Genomic DNA, 24,373 nt, shown 5'->3' with positions numbered 1-24,373 from the left:
AGAATGCAAGACAGCAGCTATACTTTATTAGGAGTTTGAAGAGTTTTGATATGTCAACAAATAATCATATAGCAATTACAGCACGGAAATAGGCCATCTTGGCCCTTCTAGTCCGTGCCGAACGCTTACTCTCACCTAGTCCAACTGACCCACACTCAGCCCATAACCCTCCATTCCTGTCCATATACCTATCCAATCTTACTTTAAATGACAATACCGAACCTGCCTCTACCACTTCTACTCGAAGCTCATTCCATACAGCTGCCACTCTCTGAGTAAAGAAATTCCCCGTCGTGTTACCCTTAAACTTTTGCCCCCTAACTCTCAACTCATGTCCTCTTGTTTGAATCTTCCCTACTCTCAATGGAAAAAGCCTATCCACATCAACTCTATCTATCCCCCTCATAATTTTAAATACCTCTATCAAATCCCCCCTCAACCTTCTACGCTATTCAGGAACAGCTTATTCCCTTTTGCTATCCCATTCCTAAATGGATATTGAAGGTTTGGACACTACCCCACTTTTTTTTAATATACAGTATTTCTGTTTTTGCACATTTTAAAATATCTGTTCAATATATGTAATTGGTTTACTTGTTTATTTATAATTGTGTTTATTTATTATTATGATTTTTCTCTCTCTGCTAGATTATGTATTGCTTTGAACTGCTGCTGCTAAGTTAATAAATTTCACATCACATGCTGGTGATAATAAACCTGATTCTGATTCTCTGGTCTTGGACTCCAGTGCTATAGGGAACATTTTCTCCACTTCCAATCTATCTAGGTCTTTCAATATTCATTGAGATCCCTCATTGTTCTTCTAAGCCCCAGAGCCATCACATACTCATCAAACATTAGCTCTTTCAATCCCAGAATCATTCTTGTGAACCTCCTCTAAATCCTCTCCAATACCAGCACATCTTTACTTGGATAAGGGGCCCAAAACTGCTCATAGTACTCCCAAGTGTGGTTTGAACAATGCCTTATAAAGCTTTTAATACTAACATTGCATTTGCCTTCCTTAACACTAACTGAACATGCAAGTTAACCTTCCAGGAATCCTGCACAAGGACTTCTAAGTCCCTTTGCAACTCTTGATTTCTGAATTCACTTCTCATTTAGAAGACAGTCTATGCCATTATTCATTCTAACGAAGTGCGTGACCATACAATTCCATATGCCACTACTTTGCCCATTCTTCTAATCTGTTTAGGTCCTTCTGCAGAGTCCCAGCTTCATCAGCACTATTTTCATATCGTCTACAGACTTAGCCACAAAGCCATCAATTCTGTCATCCAAATCATTGACATATGCTGTGAAAAGAATACCAACAACTGCAGAACACAACTTTATTCTCGCTCTTTTCCTTCGGCCAGTCAGCCAATATTCTATTCATGTTAGTATTTTTCCAGTAAAACCATGGGCTCTTACCTTGTTAAGCAGCCTCATTGTGTGGCACTTGTCAAAGGCCTTCTGTAAATCCAAATAAGAACATCTATTAACTCTCCTTTGTCCATCCTGCCTATTATTTTAACAAAGAATTCCAACAGATTTGTCGGCGAAGATTACTGCTTAAGGAAAAAAATGCTGACTTAGGCTAATTTTATCATGTGCCTTCAAATTACCCAAAAACAACATCCTTAATAATGGATTTCAATATCTTATCAACCACTGAAGTCAGGCTAACAAGATTTTAAGAAGGCAGAGTTGAGAAACAAGAAATTAAACTGATCACACTTGCAATTTTCCAGCCCTCCAGAACCATTCCAAAATCTAGTGATGCTTGAAAGATGACTACTTCTCTACAGTTTCATTAGTTACCTCTTTCAGAACTCTGGGGTGTAGTCAATCTGGTCCAGGTTATTTATCTACCTTCAGACCTTTCAGCTTCCCAAGTCCTTCTCCTTATTACTACCTGCCCCCTAATACTTTCGAATTTCTGACATTCTACTGGTGTCTGCCACAGTGAAGACTGATGCAAAATACTTATGAAGTTTGTCCTCCACTTCTTTAGTTTCCCCACTCCCCCACTAACTCTCCAGCATCATTTTCCAATGATCTGATATACACTCTCACCTCTCTTACTGTTTATATATCTGAAGTATCTTTTGCTATCCTTTTTATATTATTGGCTAGCTTACCTTCACTTTCTCTTTTCTTACTGCTTTTTAGTTGCCTTCTGTTGATTTTTAAAAGTTTCCCAATCTTCTAACTTCCCACTATTTTTTGCTCCATTATTTGCCCCCTCTGGCTTTTATGCTGTCTATGACTTCCCTTTGCCTCATCCTCCCTTTACAACATTATTTCTTTGGGATGAACCTACCCTGTGCCTTCTGAATTGCTCTCAGGAATTCCAGCCATTGTTGTTTTTCCGTTATCCCTGCTAGTGCCTCCTTCCAATCAACTTTGGTCAGCCCCCCTCTCATGCTCTATAATGCACTGTAACACTGATACATATGATTTTAGCTTCTTTCTCTCAAACTACAGGATTTGCCAATCCAGAACACTCTCACCATGATTCAATATGACTTGGACCATAATATTTTGGAGTAGAATTTGCTATTCACCCATTGGTCTGTCCTTTATGGCTATTCATGGCTATTTTTGTTAAGCTCATTATTCTTCATAACTCTCAACCTGCTTATCATCAATAAACTATCCATTTCAGCCTTGTATGCACCTGATGACTTGGTTTTCACTGCCCTTCATGGCAACAGACCCCACAGATTTACCACCTTCTGGCTGAAGAAGTTCTTCCTCATCTTGATTGTAAAGGAGGTCCAACTCCATTCAGACGTTCCTTCCTTGCTTATGAGCTGCCCCTCTTCTGTAAGGTACTGGATCCTTTCCAGTTGCACTCTTAACTTGTATGACACCCTCCACCCCACCTTGTTCCCTGTAGTTGATCTTATTCTTCCACCAAATTGATTCACACTACAACTCTCGCCATTAAAGTTTATTTGTATTTGAATTACTGTCCCTAGAGTCCATACACATTTTCTTAAAGTCTTTCACTGCAGCTGTTCGTAACCACACTCAAGTTTTGTTGTCTGCAACTTTTCTTTTAACTTCTACCCCATGCATCCATTTTCACAATATTAAGATATTTGGGGAGAAAAAGGATTACTCTTGGTGTTAACTAGTAGCAAATGTCATAAAGACCTACTGCAACCTGTCTTATTTTGGTCCTTGTTAGATTCACAGGGTGGAATTTAATTCAACCTCAGTACTTTCCTTACACTGATACATAAAGCTCTGATAATGCAGGTTGGAAGATGTTTGTATTTCACAGTCCGGCTTCCCGGTCATACTGATTTCCTGAGCCTGAGCCAATTTACCCATTTGGCTTGTCCAAATGGACATCATCCAGTTGGTAAATACATATCTGGCACTCAAACACTTAGTGAAACCTCAGACATCCATCAACAATTGAGCAAAGGAGGATGAGAGGTGACTTAATAGAGGTGTACAAGATTAGAAGAGGCATAGATAGATCTTTTCCCAGGGTGGAAATGGCTAATACAAGAAGGCATAATTTTAAGGTGTTTGGCAGAAAGTATAGGGGGGATATCACAGGTAAGTTCTTTACACAGAGAGTGGTGGGTGCATGAAATGCACTGCCAGGGGTGGTGGTAGAGGTGGATCCTTTAGGGGCACTTAAGAGACTCTTTAATGGGCACATGGAGGGTTATTTAAGAAGGAGGGTTAGATTGAATTTAGAGTAGGTTAAAAGGTTGGCACAACATGTGGGCCGAAGGGCCTGTACTGTCGTATGGTGTTCTGTGTTACTATGATTTACATACCATTAAATACAACTTACTTTCTAGTATCACCACTTCGAATTTTACCCTATACAGTATCGTCACTCTCCATCTTTTTCCTTGATTTTGGCTTTTATGTTTCTTTGTAAAGTATACTGCAGTTCTGTCTACTCTTTTAGCCTGTGATCAGTCCCACTCCTCCTCTTACTATCTGTTCTCTATTTATTGCCCTTTTAAATTATGTATTCTCATACTTTCTCTTTGACCTGATTCCCATTTTCACTTCTGCTCTAAGCTTCCCATATTAACCCCAGTTTTCATCTTAAAACTAGTTTTCGTCTTACATCTAGAACATAGAGCATAGTACAGTACACCACAGGAACAGGCCCTTCAGCCCACAATGTTGTGCAGAACCAATTAAATTAGTAATCAAATGAGCAACTAAACTAATCCCCTTTGACTATATAATGTCCATATCCTTCAGTTTTCCTCATATTCATGTGCCTATCTAAACATATATTAAAATTCTGTAATGTATCTGCCTGTATCATCACTTCAGGCTGCATATTCCAGACACCCAACAATGTGCGTATTAAAAACAGAATTGCTCCTCACATCTCCTTTGAAATCATCCCCTCTCACTCTAAATGCACACCCTTTGGTATTAAACATTACAAGCTAAAGTTTCATAAAGATGCAACTTAACTTCCTGACTTTTAAACTCAGTGCCTTAACTAAAAATAGCAAGCATGCCATATGCCTATTTAACCATTCTAAGAAAATGTGTAGCCATTTCAAGGAGCTTTGAATTTGGAATTCAAGATCCCTATGGTCATCAACACTGTTAAGGGTTTTGCTCTTAATAGTGTACTCTCTCTTTACATATGACTATCAAAATGCAACACTTCACGTTTGGTCAGGTTAAACTCCATCTGGCATTTCTCAACCCATATTTGCACCTGATCTATATCCTGCTGTATTATTTGCCAGTCAAATATGCTATCCACAACACCACCAATCTGCAAATTTACTAATCCACATTTTCATCCAGGTTATTTATACATCCCAAAGAGTATTCTAAAGGCAAGATGACAGAACCGTGACTAATAAGGGAAGTCAACACCACCACAAAAACCAAAGAGAGGGCATATAATAGAGCAAAAATTAGTAGGAAGTTAGGAAGGATTAGGAAGCTTTTAAATACCAACAAGGCAACTAAAAAAAGTCATTAAGAAGGTAAAGATGGAATACAAAAATAAGCTAGCCAATAATATTAAAGAAACCAAAGGTTTCTTCAGATGCATAAAGTATAAAAGAGAGGCGAGAGTGGATATCGGATCACTGAAAAACGATGCTAGAGAGGTAGTATTAGGGGACAAAGAAATGGCTGAAGAACTGATTAAGCATTTTGCACCAGCTTTCACTGTGGAAGACACCAGCAGTATAGTGGAAGCTCCAGGTGTCAGAGTCATGAAATTAGCATTACTAAGAAGGAAAGGTCTGAAAGTAGATAAGTCACTTGGACAAGGTGATGTACACCCCACTGTCTAAAAGAGGTGGCTGAAGAGATCATGGAGTTATTAGTAATGATCTTTCAAGAACCGCTAGATTCTGGAGTGATTCTGGAAGACTGGAAAATTGCAAATGTCAGTCCACACTTCAAGAAGGGAAAGATGCAGTAAGACAACAATAGGCCAGTTAGTCTGATTTTGGTGGTTAGGAAGATGTTGGGAGTCCATTATCAAGTATGAGGTCTCAGGGTACTCAGAGGCACATGATAAAATTGCTGTAGTCAGCATGGTTTCCTCAGGGGAAAATCTTGCCTAGCAAATCTGTTGGAATTCTTTGAAGAAATAACAAGCAGGATAGACAAAGGAGAATCAGTTGATGTTGTGTACTTGGATTTTCAGATGATATGAAGATGGATGGAGAGGCAGGTAGTTTTGAGAAAGTAGAGAGGCAACAGAAGGGCTTAGACAACCAGCAGATTAACCTTTAGGGAATCCTGCACAAGAACTCCTGTCCCTTTGTATCTCAGTTTTTTGTATTTTCTGTCCATTTAGAAAATAGTCAAGCGTTTCATTTCTTCTACAAAAATGCATGACCATACACTTCCCGACACCATATTTCATCTGCCATTTCTTTACCCATTCTCCTAATCTGTGTTATCCTTCTGTATCCTCTCTACTTCCTCAAAACTACTTGCCCTTCCTATGACATGATTTGTCCCACACAAAGGCATGCTGGCTCTCCCTAATTAGGCCATGGTTTTCCAAATGCTCATGACTTCTTTCTAGTAAGATCCTACCACTGATATGAGATTCACTGGTCCATAGTTTCCAGGATCATCTCTGGTTCCCTTCTTGCATAATAAAACAATTTTAACTACTTCTGAGTCCTCCAGGACCTCACCTGTGACTAGAGACACAAAGACATTGGTCAATGCCCCAGCAATCTCTTTATCTCTCTTAATTACCACGGGTATATCAGACCCTGGGGACTTATCTCTTTCTATTCAATCTCGACTCTATTGTCTATAGAATTCTGTTGAGATTTTACCTAGATTGTACAAAGTCATGCCTCTATGGACTGCCCATTGTTTGATTCGTTTTCAGCCACTGAATTTGACTTTTTCCCTCAAGTGTCCTTTTCTTCCCGATTATGATCATCGTTTTTTTAAAGATTTGAATCTAGCAATGCTTTATTCTACATTTAGCCAAATCATTATGAACAGGTGGAAGGGGTGGTAATTGGGGATCAAAGGTTAGATGTTTTCCTGATAACTAAACTCGGACTACAACTACTGCCATCTTCAGAAGTTTTCTGATGACTCTGCCATAGTTGGATACATCAGCAAGGGAGATGAGGCGGAGTACAGGGCTTCGGTGGGAAACTTTGTCACATGGTGTGAGCAGAATTATCTGTAGCTTAATGTGAAAAAGACTAAGGAGCTGGTGGTGGACCTGAGGAGGGCTAAGGCACCAGTGACCCCTGTTTCCATCCAAGGGGTCAATGTGGACATGGTGGAGGATTACAAATACCTGGGGATACGAATTGACAATAAACTGGACTGGTCAAAGAACACTGAGGCTGTCTACAAGGGTCAGAGCCGTCTCTATTTCCTGAGGAGACTGAGGTCCTTTAACATCTGCCGGACGATGCTGAGGATTTTCTATGAGTCTGTGGTGGCCAGTGCTATCATGTTTGCTGTTGTGTGCTGGGCAGCAGGCTGAGGATAGCGGGCAGCAGGCTGAGGATAGCAGACACCAACAGAATCAACAAACTCATTCGTAAAGCCAGTGATGTTGTGGGGGTAGAACTGGACTCTGTCGGTGGTGTCTGAAAAGAGGATGCTGTCCAAGTTGCATGCCATCTTGGACAATGTCTCCCATCCACTTCATAATGTACTGGTTAGGCACAGGAGTATGTTCAGCCAGAGACCATTCCACCAAGATGCAACACTGAGCGTCATAGGAAGTCATTCCTGCCTGTGGCCATCAAACTTTACAACTCCTCCCTTGGAGGTCAGACACTCTGAGCCAATAGGCTGGTCCTGGACTTATTTCCACTTGGAATTATTTACTTATTTAATTATTTATGGTTTTATATTGCTATATTTCTACACTATTCTTGGTTGGTGCGACTGTAACGAAACCCAATTTCCCTCAGGATCAATAAAGTATGTCTGTCTGTCTATTGTGACTGTGGGAGACGTTCAGACAGCATCTGTAGAAAGAGAAAGAGTCAACATTGTTAGAACTAGCACAAGGGTCGGCAACCCGCGGCTCTTTGATCTCTGTGCTGCGGCTCCCGGTAGTTTGTTAGTTTTTGAAATGTAATTTGAAATTTGAAGATTATGGTGATCTTGTACAATCTAAAAACGTTGAGGACACCCCATTTCCTGGCACATCCGAACCGGCTCACAATTAGCCACTGTTCCGGCTAAGGGAGATAGTGAGATAGCCTACGGAGGTTTGTGAGTACGTGTCTTTTGGAGCATCCGCGCCCACGGGGACAGGTTGAGGGAGGCTTTAAATCAAGGCTGTTTAGTTCGAATAAAGTTACCTTTGACAGCAGTGTCTTTATTTTAGCACTGCGTGTAGCGCTACACCACTACAACGTGTTTTTTATCGCTATTAATATACATCACCACTGCCAATGCCTGACACCCGCCAGTGTGCGCTTTCTTTTAATTCTTCGATCCAAGGTAGGCTACCTATGGAGTAACCTTCAACCCAACGTCTTTTTTTCGGAGTTCAAAATGTTTTTGTTGCATGCAGAAATGTAATTTCGTTTTCTCTGCAGGAGTTCATCAATTTCATAAATGCAACTCATTATAGTTTGTTTATACATAGCATAAAGGCAAAAAAAACATTGTATGCAGTGTTATTTCATTTTAAATGTCAAACGGGTTTTGTGGCTCCCAGTGTTTTCTTTTCTGTGGGAAATGGGTCCATATTGGCTCTTTCAGTGGTAAACGTTGCCGACCCCTGAATTAGCAGAATTCTAATTTCTCCACAATTTGCTTTTGTGCATTTTCTCCACATGATGGCCTTCAGAATATGAGTGGATCCATAACCCTTGCCCCACCCACCCTTTTGTCTCCACACTGCATAGAGATACAACTCCTCTGGGTCACACAGGCTCTGACGAAGTCCCAGTCCTGATAATCTGTTGACTGTTTATTCCCCTCCACAGATACTGCCTGACTTGCTGAGTTCTTCCAGAACTTTGTGTGTGTGCTCTGGATTTCCAGCATCAGCAGAATCTGGTTTGTTTATATCATGCAGGATGTATTCGCTGGAAGCCCCAGGAATCAAACATACTGTACCCTGCATTCTTTCTGCAGCTATGCTTGCACTATCACTGCAAGAAGAAGTTGTGACAATCCAGAGATTACTACTTTTGGTGCCCATTTTAATCATTTTTGGCTTTCCTGCCTGCCTGATTCATCAGTACCAACATGGTTGATAACTTCCAACACTTCAACCTCCCCCCACTGGATTCATCTCAGATACTCGGTGATGGATTGGACCTCATTGTTGTATGAACACAGAACATCCTTTGCGCTCCTTGCCTTCCCGGTCCACATCACCATAGCTTTTCTAACCTCCTTTCTCCCCACCCTGATGCCATGGATGAAGCTTTACATAACCCCCCCCACCCCCAGAGAATCAATCCCCTTCATATGAACAGACAGGTTTAGGAGCAGAACAAACCTTGTGACCAGCCCTCTATTATCGAAGTATATATATGTATACATACTACCCTGAGACTCCACCTCCATCTATACTCTCACTCCTCATCTCATTTTCCATTTGTACTCTGGCCACTCCATAATTTTAAAGACGTTGAGCTTCTCCTCTTGACCTGTTTTGCCTAGTGATCTGGGGCTGCATACAACCTGTACTGGTGGGTGTGACCTTTCAGTTCTGAAATATCGACTGAAAGGACGTGCAGTCTTGTATTCTGTTATCACATCTAATCAAATTGTGATGGCCAGAAAGATACTTTCATTCTCTTAGACCCACTAGTGAGGCAGCAATTCAGAAGTACAGGCTTTTATCTGCAGTATTAATGTAGGGAATTCTTTGCATAATAGGGCATTTAAAAGAAGAGCTTGTATTTACTTGCACAACCCCCTCAAATTGTCTGCATGATTCACATTGGAAGTGCTGTTCACTGTGCCAGGTTATGGATTTGATCCCCACGACTGAGTACAGCACCAGGTTGACGCCTTGCTCATATATGAAGAAGTGTCATTGCTGTTGTCCTTAAAGTGAATATAGCATGAATTTCACCATAGATCTTTCTCCCTATTAGAGTGGAAAATATTTTTTAAACTTTTTTCACTTTCTGTGGAGGGGGGTAATATCTTCACTCCTGACCAATATCCTCCCTGTTTGATAACCCAGTCTAGAAATCCAAATCAGATATCCATTAGCACCACTTATAAAATCTGTAGAAGTTTTGAGGAGCCATTGTCCAAAAAGTGGCTAGAATGAGGGACTTGCTGTTCAAGATTGTGACTGTGTATTTAAATTCAGAAACTGGTTATTTAAATGGGTATTGTGTTCATTTCTGGTCGTCTCATTATAGGAAGGATGTGGAAGCTTTCGAGAGGGTGCCGAGAGATTTACCAGGGATAAATGGTGCCTGGATTAGAAAGCATGTCTTATGAGGAGAAGTTAAGGCTTTTCTCTTTGGAGCAAAGGATGATGATAGAGTTACAAGAGATTAAGAAGCACAGATGGAGTGAACAGCCAGTGATTTTTTTTTCCCTGTCAGAAATGTTTAATATGAGAGGACATATTTTTAAGGTGATCGGAGGAAGGTGTTAAGTTTTTTTTACACAGAGTGGTGGGTGCATTGAACGTCTCCCAGGGATGCTGGTAGAGGTAGATATATAAGAGACAGCTAATAGGCTCTTAGATAGGCACATGGACAAAAAAAAATGGAGGGCTATGTGGGAGGAAAAGGTTAATTTAATCTTGGAGTAGGTTAAAGGGCCTGTACTGTACTATCATGCTCTGTTTTAAAGACTTTTGCTACCTGAGCAATTTGGAGTCTCTATGAACACTCAATGAATGAAAGCAGCTTAAAGATCTCTATCTGTGATGTTATTTTCACTCAGGACGAAAATTTAGACAATGTCCCAGACCACAGCAACTTGAAGACTGTGAAACTGCAGTCGGGCACTGCCTATAAGTTCCGCGTGGCCGGAATAAATGCTTGTGGACGGGGTCCATTCAGCGAAATTTCAGCCTTCAAGTCTTGTATCCCAGGATTCCCAGGTGCACCATCTGCCATCAAGATCAGTAAAGTAAGTGATAGATCATTCAACACAGCTTGTGGGAGTGAATCACCATCTCTAATGAGAACATAATGACACTGGTGTGGGTCGAGTTTATTCTGGCAGGAGCTGAGAAAAAATTGTTCCATTTCAGTGGCCTTAAACAGCTTTAAGTTCTCAACAACCAATTATCTTCACTTACTGGAAAATTATTGTTCACGTCCTGACCAATATTTTCCTCTGTTGACTGTCTAGTCTAGAGATCCAAACCTGATATCCATCTGTGCCATTAATAAAATCCATATCCATGCCTTTATCCAAGAAGTGGCTAGAAGGTGTGGTTTGCTTGCTCAGTCTTCACTATGGGATTTTGGAACATTCTGTGATGGGTGCTACTTGTTCCCTAATTTTTTTAGTTTACTCTAACACAGGGTCTTAGCCTGAAACATTGACTGTTTATTCCTTTCCATAGGTGCTGCCTGACCTGCTGAGTTCCTATAGCATTTTGTATGTGTTACTTTGGATTTGCAGAATTTTATTTAGAGATACAGCACAGTAATAAGCCTTCCAGCCCAACAAGCCCAGGCTGCCCAATTACACCTATGTGAGCATTTCACCACTAATCTGTACGTCTTTGGAAAGTGGGCAGAAACTGGTGCACCCAAAGAAACCCACAAGGTCACAGGGTACAAACTCCTTGCAGACAGCTGTGGAATTGAACTACTACTAACAGTAGTAGTGAGGTTGGGAATGGCATTAAACAGGAAATTAGAAATGCGTGCAATAAAGGAACAGTAGTTATAATGAGTGACTTCAATCTACATATAGATTGGGTGAACCAAATTGGTAAGGGTGCTGAGGAAGAGGATTTCTTGGAATGTATGGGGGATGGTTTTCTGAACCAACATGTTGAGGAACCAACTAGAGAGCAGGCCATTCTAGATTGGGTATTGAGCAATGAGGAAGGGTTAGTTAGCAATCTAGTTGTGCGAGGCCCCTTGGGTAAGAGTGACCATAATATGGTGGAATTCTTCATTAAGATGGAGAGTGACATAGTTAATTCAGAAACAAAGGTTCTGAACTTAAAGAAGGGTAACTGAAGGAATGAGACGTGAATTAGCTAAGATAGACTGGCAAATGATACTTAAAGGGTTGACGGTGGATATGCAATGGCAAGCATTTAAAGATCGCATGGATGAACTACAACAATTGTTCATCCCAGTTTGGCAAAAGAATAAACCAGGAAAGGTAGTGCACCCATGGCTGACAAGGGAAATTAGGGATAGTATCAAGTCCAAAGAAGAAACATATAAATTAGCAAAAAAAGAAAGTGGCACACCTGAGGACTGGGAGAAATTCAGAGACCAGCAGAGGAGAACAAAGGGCTTAATTAGGAAAGGGGAAAAAAATTATGAGAGAAAGCTGGCAGGGAATCTGAACTGTAAGAGCTTTTATAGGTGAAAAGAAAAAGATTGGTCAAGACAAATGTAGGTCCTTTACAGTCAGAAACAGGTGAATTGATCATAGGGAGCAAAGACATGGCAGACCAATTGAATAACTACTTTGGTTCTGTTTTCACTAAGGAGGACATAAATAATCTTCCAGAAATTGTAAGGGGCCAAGGGTCTAGTGAGATGGAGGAACTGAGGGAAATACATATTAGTAGGGAAGTGGTGTTAGGTAAATTGAAGGGATTAAAGGCAGATAAATTCCCAGGGCCAGATGGTCTGCATCCCAGAATGCTTAAGGAAGTAGCCCAAGAAATAGTGGATGCATTAGTGATAATTTTTTCAAAACTCCTTAGATTCTGGATTAGTTCCTGAGGATTGGAGGGTGGCTAATGTAACCCCACTTTTTAAAAAAGGAGGGAGAGAGAAACCGGGGAATTATAGACCGGTTAGTCTGACATCAGTGGTGGGAAAAATGCTAGAGTCAGTTATCAAAGATGTGATAACAGCACATTTGGAAAGAGGTGAAATTGTCGGACAAAGTCAGCATGGATTTGTAGAAGGAAAATCATGTCTGATGAATCTTATAGAATTTTTTGAAGATGTAACTAGTAGAGTGGATAGGGGAGAGCCAGTGGATGTGGTATATTTAGATTTTCAAAAGGCTTTTGACAAGGTCCCACACAGGAGATTAGTGTGCAAACTTAAAGCACACGGTATTGGGTGTATGGTATTGATGTGGATAGATGTGGACAGGAAGCAAAGAGTGGGAGTAAATGGGACCTTTTCAGAATGGCAGGCAGTGGCTAGTGGGGTACTGCAAGGCTCAGTGATTTAGACGAGGGAATTAAATGCAGCATCTCCAAGTTTGCAGATGACACGAAACTGGGCGGCGGTGTTAGCTGTGAGGAGAATGCTAAGAGGATGCAGGGTGACTTGGATAGGTTAGATGAGTGGGCAAATTCATGGCAGATGCAATTTAATGTGGATAAATGTGAGGTTATCCACTTTGGTTGCAAGAACAGGAAAACAGATTATTATCTGAACAGTGGCCGATTAGGAAAAGAGGAGATGCAACAAGACCTGGGTGTCATTGTACACCAGTCATTGAAGGTGGGCATGCAGGTACAGCAGGTGGTGAAAAAGGCAAATGGTATTTTGGCATTCATAGCAAAAGGATTTGAGTACAGGAGCAGGGAGGTTCTACTGCAGTTGTACAAGGCCTTGGTGAGACCGCACCTAGGATATTGTGTGCAGTTTTGGTCCCCTAATCTGAGGAAAGACATTCTTGCCATAGAGGGAGTACAGAGAAGGTTCACCAGATTGATTCCTGGGATGGCAGGACTTTCATATGAAGAAAGACTGGATCGACTAGGCTTATACTCACTGGAATTTAGAAGATTGAGGGGGGATCTTATTGAAATGTATAAAATTCTAAAGGGATTGGACAGGCTAGATGCAGGAAGATTGTTTCCGATGTTGGGGAAGTCCAGAATGAGTCCAGAAGGATAAAGGGGAAGCCTATTAGGACTGAGATGAGGAGAAACTTCTTCACACAGAGAGTGGTGAATCTGTGGAATTCTCTGCCACAGGAAACAGTTGAGGCCGGTTCTTTGGTTATATTTAAGAGAAAGTTAGATATGGCCCTTGTGGCTAAAGGGATCAGGGGTTATGGAGAGAAAGCAGGTACAGGGTTCTGAGTTGGATGATCAGTCATGATCATACTCAATGGCGGTGCAGGCTCGAAGGGTCGAATGGCCTACTCCTGCACCTGTTTTCTATGTTTCTATGAACCCAGGTCACAAGCACTGTAATAGCTAACCCTGCCCCCATCTCCCCAGGTTCTCCAGAGTCTCCCTGCAGCTGTGTTTCATTGTGGCAGAATTCTCTGATTTCTATTAATTAGTGACTTGCTGCTATTTCAGTCACTCAGCAAACATTTCATTGATGCTAATCCAAAAAGCACCTGTTTCCTTTGTTCACTCTGTTTCTTCTTAAACTGCCACTAAACTAAAATTTAAAGCTCTTGCTGAGTAAGATTATTAAAGTCATTGACATACAGCATGGGAACAGGCCCTTCAGTTTCCATCCCCTACTGGGCAGCTGAATTCACACCAATCATCAGCCACCCAGTTATACCAATCCTACATTACTCCTAGCAGCACAATAGAGCAGCAGCTGGCGTAACACTTTACAAAGCTACTGATCATGGTTCAATTCCCGGAGCTCTCTGAACGAAGTTAGTACATTCTCCTCGTGACCATGTAGTTTTCCTTCAGGTATTCTGGTTTCTTCCCACGTTTCAAAGTTGTTAGGATTAGTAAATTGCAGGCCCTATGACACATTTCACTGTATGCTTTGATGTTTCAATGTACATGTAACAAATAAGGCTAACATTTATCTTTAATTCCACTCTTTTAATCTCCCTATGTTCACATCAACTTCCCCTGTTCTCCTTGTGCTGGGGGCAGTCTGCAAGTGGCGCCATGCTTCTGGGGCCAACAAGCATGCCCACAGTTTACTAATCTGAACACCTTGGAATGTGGGAGAACACCTGGACAAAAGCCACACGGACACAGGGAGAACAAATAAGTTCCTTACAGACAATGGCAGGAATCAATCCGCGATCGGTGGTGGTGTAAAGCAATGTAGTAACCGCTAGGCTACCGTGCCACCCTGCAGTAAGGCCCGGTAAAAGCCAGCTACCGAAGTGACAACAAGATTCTTACTCACTATGTGAAGAGGGGGACAATGAGTTAGGAGGTGGCTGCATGAATAGCTCTTAAGGCCCAAGCAATGTCATACCTTGTATGGAACCATTGTCATAAGGGACTTCACCAAAGCATTATCAAACAAAATTCATTGCTACTACAAAGGAGAAATTAAAACCAAGAACAAAAGGTAAATCTGCATGAGGATGGCTCCAGCTGACTGATCCCTTATATTTCTCCCCTCCTTGCATACCCAGAGACACCAAGGCAAGTTCCAGTGCCCAAGTAAAATCTGGTTGCAATCTACGGGTTATTTAGCTTGGTAGCTTGTTCCTGCTCCTAGTCTTCATATTGCTTGAAAAGTCAGATAAGGAGTAAATAGTAACCATGTTATGAACAATGACTCCCTGTTTAACATCAGAAACATTTCCTGACCTATGCTATCCAGTTCAAATTTTCAGATTATTTGGTAATACATCAAATAATTCGTAACCCAACAGCAGGTGTTGTTTAAGTTCAAAGTAAATTTAGTGTCAAAGTACATATATGTTACCGTACACTACCCCCAGATTCATTTTCTTGCCGGCATTTACGGAAAAAATATAGAAATACTTGAGAATTTATGGATAAGCTGATATGTACATAAAGACTTAAAAACAAGCAATGTGCTAATAAAAAATAATACTGAAAACATGAGCTATAAAGAGTCCTTGAAAGTGAATCTGTAGGTTGTGGAGTCAGTTGAGAGTTCTGGTGAATCACGTTATGCACTCTGGTTCGGGTACCTAATGGTTGAAGAGTAATATCTGCTCCTGAACCTAGTGGTGTGGCACCTAAGGCTTCAGTATCTCCTGCCTCATAGTAATAGTGAGAAGAAGGGACGGTGAAGGTCTTTGACGATAGATGCTGTTTTCACATTGATGAAAGTAGAGCAGTGAATGTAGTGTATGTGGAATTCAGTAAGGCATTTGATGAGGTTCCCCATGCAAGGCTCATTCAGAAAGTAATGCATGGGATCCAAGGAGACCTTGCTTTATGGATCCAGAATTGGCTTGCCCACAGAAAACATGGTGGTAGTGGATGGTTCTTATTCTGCATGGAGGACAGTGACCATTGGTGTTCCACAAGGATCTGTTCTGGGAGCCCTCCTCTTTGTGATTTTTATAAATGACCTGGATGAGAAAATAGAAAGGTGGGTTAATAAGTTAGGTGATGACACAAACATTGGGGCTGTTGAGGGTTGTTAGATGCAGAACTGGGCTGAGAAGTGCCAGTTGGAGTTCAACCCAGACAAGATATGATGCGGTTCATTTTGGTAAGTCAAATTTGAAGACAGAATATAATATTAATATACTCTTAGCAGTGTGGATGATCAGCAAAATCTTAGGGTCCATGTCCATAGTACAGTCAGGTCTGTTGCGCAGGTTGATAGTGTTATTAAGAAGGTGTATGGTGTATTAGCCTTTATCAACTATGGAATTGAATTCAAGAGCCAGCACGTAATGTTACAGTTATACAGTGGCATGCAGAAGTTTGGGCACTCCTGGTCAAAATTTCTGTTACTGTGAATAGCTAAGCGAGTAAAAGATTACCTGATTTCCAAAAGGCATAAAGTCAAAGATGACACATCTCTTTAATATTTTAAGCAAGATAACTTTTTTATTTCCATCTTTTACAGTTTCAAAATAACAAAAAGGAAAAGGGCCCAAAGCAAAAGTTTGGGCGCCCTTCATGGTCAGTACTTAGTAACACCCCCTTTGGCAAGTATCACAGCTTGTAAACATTTTCTATAGCCAGCTAAGAGTCTTTCACTTCTTGTTTTGGGGATTTTCGCCCATTCTTCCTTGCAAAAGGCTTCTAGTTCTGTAAGATTCTTGGGCCGTCTTGCATGCATTGCTCTTTTGAGGTCTATCCACAGATTTTCAATGGTGTTTGAGTCGGGGGACTGTGAGGGCCATGGCAAAACCTTCAGCTTGAACCTCTTGAGGTAGTCCATTGTAGATTTTGAGGTGTGTTTAGGATCATTATCCTGTTGTAGAAGCCATCCTCTTTTCATCTTCAGCTATTTATTTATTTTACAGACGGTGTGATATTTGCTTCCAGAATTTGCTGGTAGTTAATTGAATTCATTCTTCCCTCTACCAGTGAAATGTTCCCCGTGCCACTGGCTGCAACACAAGCCCAAAGGATGATCAATCCACACCCGTGCTTAACAGTTCTTTTCATGAAATTCTGCACCCTTTTTTCTCCAAACATACCTTTGCTCATCGCAGCCAAAAAGTTCTATTTTAACTTCATCAGTCCACAGCACTTGTTTCCAAAATGCATCAGGCTTGTTTAGATGTTCCTTTGCAAACTTCTGATACTGAATTTTATAGTGAGGACGCAGGAAAGATTTTCTTCTGATGATTCTTCCATGAAGGTCATATTCATGGAATATGTCGCTGCACAGTAGAACAGTGCACCGCCACTCTAGAGTGTGCTAAATCTTCCTGAAGGTCTTTTGCAGTCAGACAGGGGTTCTGATTTGCTTTTCTAGCAATCCTACGAGCAATTCTCTCAGAAAGTTTTCTTGGTCTTTCAGACCTCAACTTGATCTCCACCATTCCTGTTAACTGCCATTTCTTAATTACATTACAAACTGAGGAAACGGCTGCCTGAAAACACTTTGCTATCTTCTTATAGCTTTCTCCTGCTTTGTGAGCATCATGTATTTTAATTTTCAGAGTGCTTGGCAGTTGCTTAGAGGAGCCCATGGCTGCTGATTGTTGGGAGTCAGGGTATTTATAAAGCCTTGAAATTTGCAGCACATGGCCTTTCCTAACGATGATTGTGAACAAGCCATAGCCCTAACAAGCTAATTAAGCTCTTTGCATGGTGCTCCTTTCTTTTCACTCTAAAATTGTACAAAACAAAAATAATACTCTAATCTTGCTTAAAATGTTGAAAAGAATGTTTCATCTTTAACTTTATGACTTTTGGAGATCAGTTCATCTTCTACTCACTTAACTATTCACGGTAACAGAAATTTTACCAGGGTGCCCAAACTTTTGCATGCCACTATATAAGTCCGTAGGTAGCCCTCACTGTGTTCACTTCTGGTCACCTCACTACAGGAAGGATGTGGACACTACGTGAGAGTGCAGAGGAGATTTACAAGTATGTTGCCTGGATTGGTGAGTGTGCCTAATGAGAATAAATTGAGTGAACTCAGCCTTTTCTCCTTGGAGCAATGGAGGATGAGAGGTGACCTGATAGAGTTGTGTATGATGATGAGGGGTATTGATTGTGTGGATAGCCAGAGGCTTTTTCCCCAGTGGGGTTAAATGACTAACACTAGGGGGCATAGTTTAAGGTGTTTGGAAGTAGGATTAAGGGGGATGGCAGAGGTAAGTTTTCCACAGAGTTTGATGGGTGCATGGAATGCACTGCCGGTGACAGTGGTGGAGGCAGATACAATAAGGTCTTTTAATAGACTCTTAGATAGGTACATGGAGCCTAGAAAAATAAAGGGCTATGTGGTAGGGAAATTCTAGGCAGTTTCTAGGGTAGATTTCATGGTTGGCACAACATTGTAGTCCAAGGGCCTGTAGTGTGCTGTAGGTTTCTGTGTTTCTTAATTAATTTAATTAAAAACATTAATTCTCTCAAAAGTTAAGATCTTGCATTTCGAGATTGACTTTCACAGTTTATTTTACTAAGATCTTTGCAGTGAATTTATGAATTGCTGTTAATGGGTGATCATTGTACTATAACTAAATGCAGCTTGATACTGCAGGTGCTGCCTAGAGGATTGACTCTCATTTTACCAGCCCTTTGAATAATGTTGTGGACATTTTTTCATCTATCTCTGTATAGAAACTCCTGGCATCATTTGCAGAGGTGTCGCAGAAGTTGTGACTGTTTATTACTTCAATCTGTGACCTTCTGCTCAAGTGCCTCAAATGAGCCATGGTTCAGTAAAAAGACTGCACAGTAGCATGGTGGTTAAGGTAAATCTTTATAGCACCAGTGATTGAGCTTCCATACTTGCCACTGTCTGTAAGGAGTTTGTACGTTCTCCTTGTGAATGTGTGGGATTCCTCCTGGTACTCTGGTTCCATCCCACAGTCCAAAGACATGACTGATAGGTTAATTGTTCACATAGGTGTAATTAAGGTTAGTAAGTTAAGGATATGCTATCTTGGTGTTGAAAGCATGGTGACACTTGCAGACTGTGTTGGTTGTTGATGCCAAATGACACATTTCACTGTTATGTTTCAATGTATTTGCTACAAATAAATCGTCAATCTAATCTTTAAATAACAAGTCCCATTTGGTCAGAGCTTTGAAATGGAACACTGAGGCACCAGCATCCTGAGTGGTGACTTACCAACAAGGTACTCAGCTTCCTTATTGCAGTTTAAAGCACTGTGTTATCGTTTGCAGTGAAGAGTTGTGAGTACTAATCTGAGCTGAATGTGATCACTTGGGTTCTGAGTCAGATCATATTCGAAGCTTTTAGATGTACTTGAAGGTCAAGGGAACTTCATTCACCGGATTGAATCAATATTAATTTTGGGCACATTTTATTCTGTAGGTTGCCGACGGTGCACAACTTTCCTGGGAGCCTCCTGCCGTCACCTCTGGAAGCATTATTGAATATTCTGTGTATCTAGCACTTCCAGGATCACAGGCAGCAGATCCCAAGCCTGTGGGGACTTCACATCTGCTCTTTGTCCGAGTGTACTGTGGGCCACTCCCCACTTGTCTGGTGTCTTCAGCCAACTTGGCAAATGCACACGTTGACACAACCACAAAACCTGCAATAATCTTCCGGATAGCAGCCAAGAATGAGAAGGGCTATGGACCAGCCACACAGGTCAGGTGGCTACAAGGTGAGAAGCTTTTTTATTTTCAGGACACCAGCATCAGTAGGAGAACCTCAAGTATTGTAGTTGACTAATTGTCATTCAGAAGTTCACAGTGAATCACACCTTGGACATTGCAGTCCCTTTGGTGAATATAATTCTACAAAGCTGTTCCAAGGTTCTACAGCGTTGATGAAGGAAAAGTGATGTGTTTCTAAGTCTGGTTAGGATGCAACTTGGCGAACCTGCAGATGGTGATGCTTCTCATAAGACCTCAGGATATATGAGCAGAATTAGGCCATATAGTCCATCAAATCTTCGCCATTCCATCATGGCTAATTTATTTTCCTTCTCACGCCATAACCTTTGGCACCCTTACTAGTGAGGAATTTGTCAACCTCCACTTTAAATGTAGCCAATGACTTGCTCTCCTGTGACAATGAATTCCACAGATTCAAGGCTCTGGGGGTAAAGAAATTCTTCCTCATCTCTATTCCTTGTATTCTGAGATGTGCCTTCTAGTCCTAGACTCTCCCACTAATGGATACATCCTCTCCACGTCCGCACTATAATTTTAATAATTGGAAGATTTCAACGAGATTTTCCCTCCCCCCCCCCCCCCCCCACATTCTTCTAAACTCCAGTGAGTGCAAACCCAGAGCTGATTAGTCATTTTTGGGGTTCATTTGTTTCATTCTATTGTAATCTCAGCCAGGATGACATTCACTCCCCATAAACACTGAGTGGAGTCACTTGTCACATCTATTTTGGCCAGGCCTTGCATGGACGTCTACACTTTCTGAACAATTGAAAATGGAATTAAATCTTGGGCAGTCTTTAACAAACGTTCCTATTTCTGATCATCTGTTGCGAGGAAAGTTATTGATGAGGCAGTTGACCGAGGGCTAGGGTGATAGAGCTCCAACAGCCATATGCCTTTGTACGATTGGATTGTTTTCCTACAGACACCCACCTTCAACAGAGCTCATTGGTGCCATTCTCAGTTTAAGAATGCTCTAATGTCACGGTGTTTTGTGTTTAGACCAATGATTGTGCTGTGGTCTTGCTGCAAAGTAAGCTAGTTAGATAGATTAGTTTTTATTTGTCACATGTACATCGAAACATTCAGTGAAATGTGCTAACACAGTCGTCCAAACTCCTTATAGACTGCAGTAGAAATTGAATTCAGTCGCTGGTATAACTCTTACTTCGGCTAGCGGCTTAATATAGGGGATGGTAACCACCCCGGCCTGGCCAAACTTAAGAAATCTCACTTGGGTGCTGCACTATGTGTCCCCTGTTCCCGTAACAAATCAATACTACAAAATAAGAAACAGTACTCAATATGCGAGTAAACAATTGAGCTTTATAATTCTTAATTTGACTATAAGGTTAGTAAAGAAAATAAATAAAGAAAACGGGCCCATTCTTAAGAAACAGTTTAATGCGCAATGTTGGAGCTCACTGATAAGGCCGATCGTCCACCATCGACCTCTTCCAATCATCGCTGACCTTCGGACCCTCATTCCAAATCCACTCCACACGAGGTCTACCAACTCTCTCTGGCAAAAGACTGCAAATTCCCAGCTCCCAGACAGAACAACATCCCACTCATTGTCAAACATACCCTGTTATCTCCAGTCATAACCCAAACATTGCTGCTACAGAGAAACCGTTACCTCAGCAGTGGAACATTACAGAGAAGCCATTACATTAGCAGTGAAACCTTACAGCGTGTTGCACTGGCACTGTGAACTGTTACACTAACTGCTACACTACTGTATCAGTTGTTGGCAACTGCCATTTGGTAGACCTTCTATCACTATTCTGATGGTAGGGAGACTGTTGAAGAGTTATCATCCAGGTTGGGCTTCTTGTGCTTTTTGTTAACGTCATAGCCGGGCAGTTCTCCATGTGACCTGACCCAGTAAATGCCAGTACTGAAACTGTATAGAAACAGCTAGTTCTGGTTCTTGCGCACAATATAACAGCCTCAGTGTTGTAGGATTTTGTTGCCTTTGCTGTATCCAACACTCTTTAGCCGTTTCTGGAAACCTTGTGAAATGATCAAATTGGCTGAAGACTAGCTTCTGTGCTGCTAGGATCCAGGAGGGGCATCCATTTGGCACCTCTAGCTGGATGTAATGGATATGCAAAAGCCTATGTTATAAGCATTATATGTCCTGCCGTCTTTGAGGATAGAGGCAGCCTTAAAGCCAGAACACCTAGTAAGTCAGGCAACATCTGTGGAAAGAGCAACAGGTGTAAGAGCATTAGTAACGTTTAAGCTTATTAAGAGTTAATGATAAGAGGCATTGATAGTGTGGATAGCCAGAGTCTTTCTCCGAGGGTGGAAATGGCTAATCCGAGAGGGCATGTTTTTATTGAATGAAAGTATAACGTGGTTGTCAGAGGTATGATTTTACACAGACTGTTGGGTGCATGAAACACACTGCTGGGGGTTGTGGTAGAGGCAGATACATTAGGGGAATTTAAGAAACTCTTAGATAGGTATGTGGATAATAGAAAAATGGGGGGCTGTGTTGGATGGAAGGGTTAGATTAATCCTGGAGTAGATTAAAAGATCAGCACAACATTGTGAGTCAAAGGATCTGTGCTGCGCTGTATGTTCTAATATGATTTTCACGTTCTTGAAGCTACTTGCTCCAGTTTGCTGCTTTAGTTGTCGACTGATTAATTGGCAAGACTAGGGTCAACTAGATTGTGTGTTTTTTCTTCTCACTACCTGATCCAGTTGGTGGCTTCACAGAACCACCACTGACTGAGCTGGCTATGGCCACATTGGGTTTGTGTCAGTCGGTGAGGGATCTCAATCCCATCAGTATGCTGTATACACTAGGGGGAGTGGTACCACATTGCAGTCCCCGTGGAAACAAAAGTTCTGTCTTCATACTGGTGATGACCTTCTTCCTGTTCTGTACCATGCTCAAATCCCCCAGCCACACTGCATACAAGCATGAAGATCACTGCCTTATCAGGCAGGGAGGGTGGAAGGTGGTTTCTGAGTCTCTACCTGACCTGATACTTAGTGCAGTCTAGTGCCTATGCTATAAACTCCCAGACTTCCCTCCTACCTGTACACCACTTCACTCCCACCTTCAGTAGTTCCGAACCCTCAGTGAAGCAAGGTAGACCTGGGATTGTGAGGGAGTTCCTCACACGTCTTGTTGTACTGATAAGGGAGAATCACTGGGGAAGTAAAAGTATTACTGGCAACATCTTTTAATTTCATACCTACTTTAGGGTAATCAAATGCCCCAAGATACTTCACAGACATTATCAAATAAAATTGAGAGCCCTCAAAGGCAATTAAAATGGAGAATGAAAGAGCTTGATAAAAAGAAGTTTGTTGAAAATTGAAGCTGAAAAGAGTGCAGAGATTTATGAGGATGTTGCCAGGACTCAAGGGACTGAGTTATGACGAGAGGTTGGGACTTTTTTCACTGGAGCACAGGGAAATGAGGGATGTTGTTACAGAGATACATAATAGATAAATGCACAGTCTTTTTACCCCAAATTTTGGGGATTGGGAACTGGAGGGCACAGATTTAAGGTGAGGGGGCAGAGATTTAATAGGGACCCGAGGGGCAACTTTTTCACCCAAAAGGTGGTCAGTATGTGGAGTGAGCTGCCAGCAGAAGTGGTTGAAGCAGGTACATTAACAACACCGGGTACAGTGTTCAGAGAGATATGGGCTGAGCACAGGCAAATGGAACTGGATTGGAAGGGAATCTTGGTTGTCATGGGACAGTTGGGCCAAAGGGCCTGGTTCCATTCTATATGACTCTAACTGAGAATGACGCATGAGCTATGGAGTGATGATATAATGAAAATGGTGGAACAGGCTACAAAGTGCCCACTGCTTTCTCTCACCAGGGTCCATTGTGGCCATCCCTCTGCCTTCATAACCGCTGGCACATTGTGATCCAGTCCAATGGACAGATAACACCTATAACCATTCAGTCGCATGTACTCTGTCTATTTAGCTTGGCAGCTGTCAGACCTTTGGGAAGTATTCTGGTGGTCTTTCCTGTATGATTGGGTGGAAAAGGGGTTTGTTTTGTTGTTGTTGCTCCTGTTGTTCTCTTGAACACCATGGACATGCCATGTTGGCACCAGAATGTGTGGCGATGCTTGCGGGCTGTCCCCAGTACATCCCTAGGTTGTGTTGGTTGTTGACGCAAACGACACACTTCATTGTATGTTTCAATGTATATGTGATAAATAGATCTAAATGCTGGAGTCACACAACAGGCCAGAATACTGCTACAATTAATTGAAATATATCATTCTGATGTCGACCCAAAATGTGAAAATTGACCTCCTCCTATGTTCATTGGTGTTTTGCCCTACATCCATATTTCAGAAGACCTCCTGTGAATGAGGTGGCTTTGTGAGTTGTTTTTAATAACTGTGTCTGATCTGCTGAGCACAGGAGTTCCCAACCTGGGGTCCACAGACCCCCTCAGATAATGGTATGGTTCTATGACATAAAAACGGTTGGGAATCCTTGGGCTGCTGCATATTTACAAATATTTACAAATACTCTGTCTCTTTAAACCATTTGTCAGCTAGGGATGCTCAGATTTTCATCTGAGCTTTTAAAGCAGTGTGGTCCCAGGGAGAACATACAAACTCCTCACAACCAGTGTGGGAAATTGAATCCAGGTTGCTGGTACTGTAAAGCATTGCACTAACCACTACACTAGCGTGATAAAGACCACTTGTTGCTCAGTCAATAAGTCCAATCCAACTCTTCATGACCTCTTAGACTATAGGGTCCATG

At 41.6% G+C, this 24,373-nt stretch overlaps 1 protein-coding gene across 3 annotated transcripts in view; it reads left to right on the top strand.

Moving 5' to 3' along the window:
• LOC132377693 (host cell factor 1-like) overlaps nt 1-24,373 on the top strand; it is a 139,213-nt gene that overhangs the window by 104,466 nt on the left and 10,374 nt on the right. For all 3 annotated transcript variants that reach the window (XM_059943924.1, XM_059943925.1, XM_059943923.1), the window contains 2 exons: nt 10,399-10,587; nt 19,296-19,593. In XM_059943924.1, coding sequence (XP_059799907.1) covers nt 10,399-10,587; nt 19,296-19,593 — 487 coding nt within the window. The remainder of the gene's footprint in view (nt 1-10,398; nt 10,588-19,295; nt 19,594-24,373) is intronic.

This window comes from Hypanus sabinus, chromosome 19 (assembly GCF_030144855.1).
Source record: "Hypanus sabinus isolate sHypSab1 chromosome 19, sHypSab1.hap1, whole genome shotgun sequence".
NCBI classification, from domain to species: Eukaryota; Metazoa; Chordata; class Chondrichthyes; order Myliobatiformes; family Dasyatidae; genus Hypanus; species Hypanus sabinus.
The sequence above is the reverse complement of the archived record's forward strand: the minus strand, read 5'-3'. Positions and strand labels throughout refer to the sequence as shown.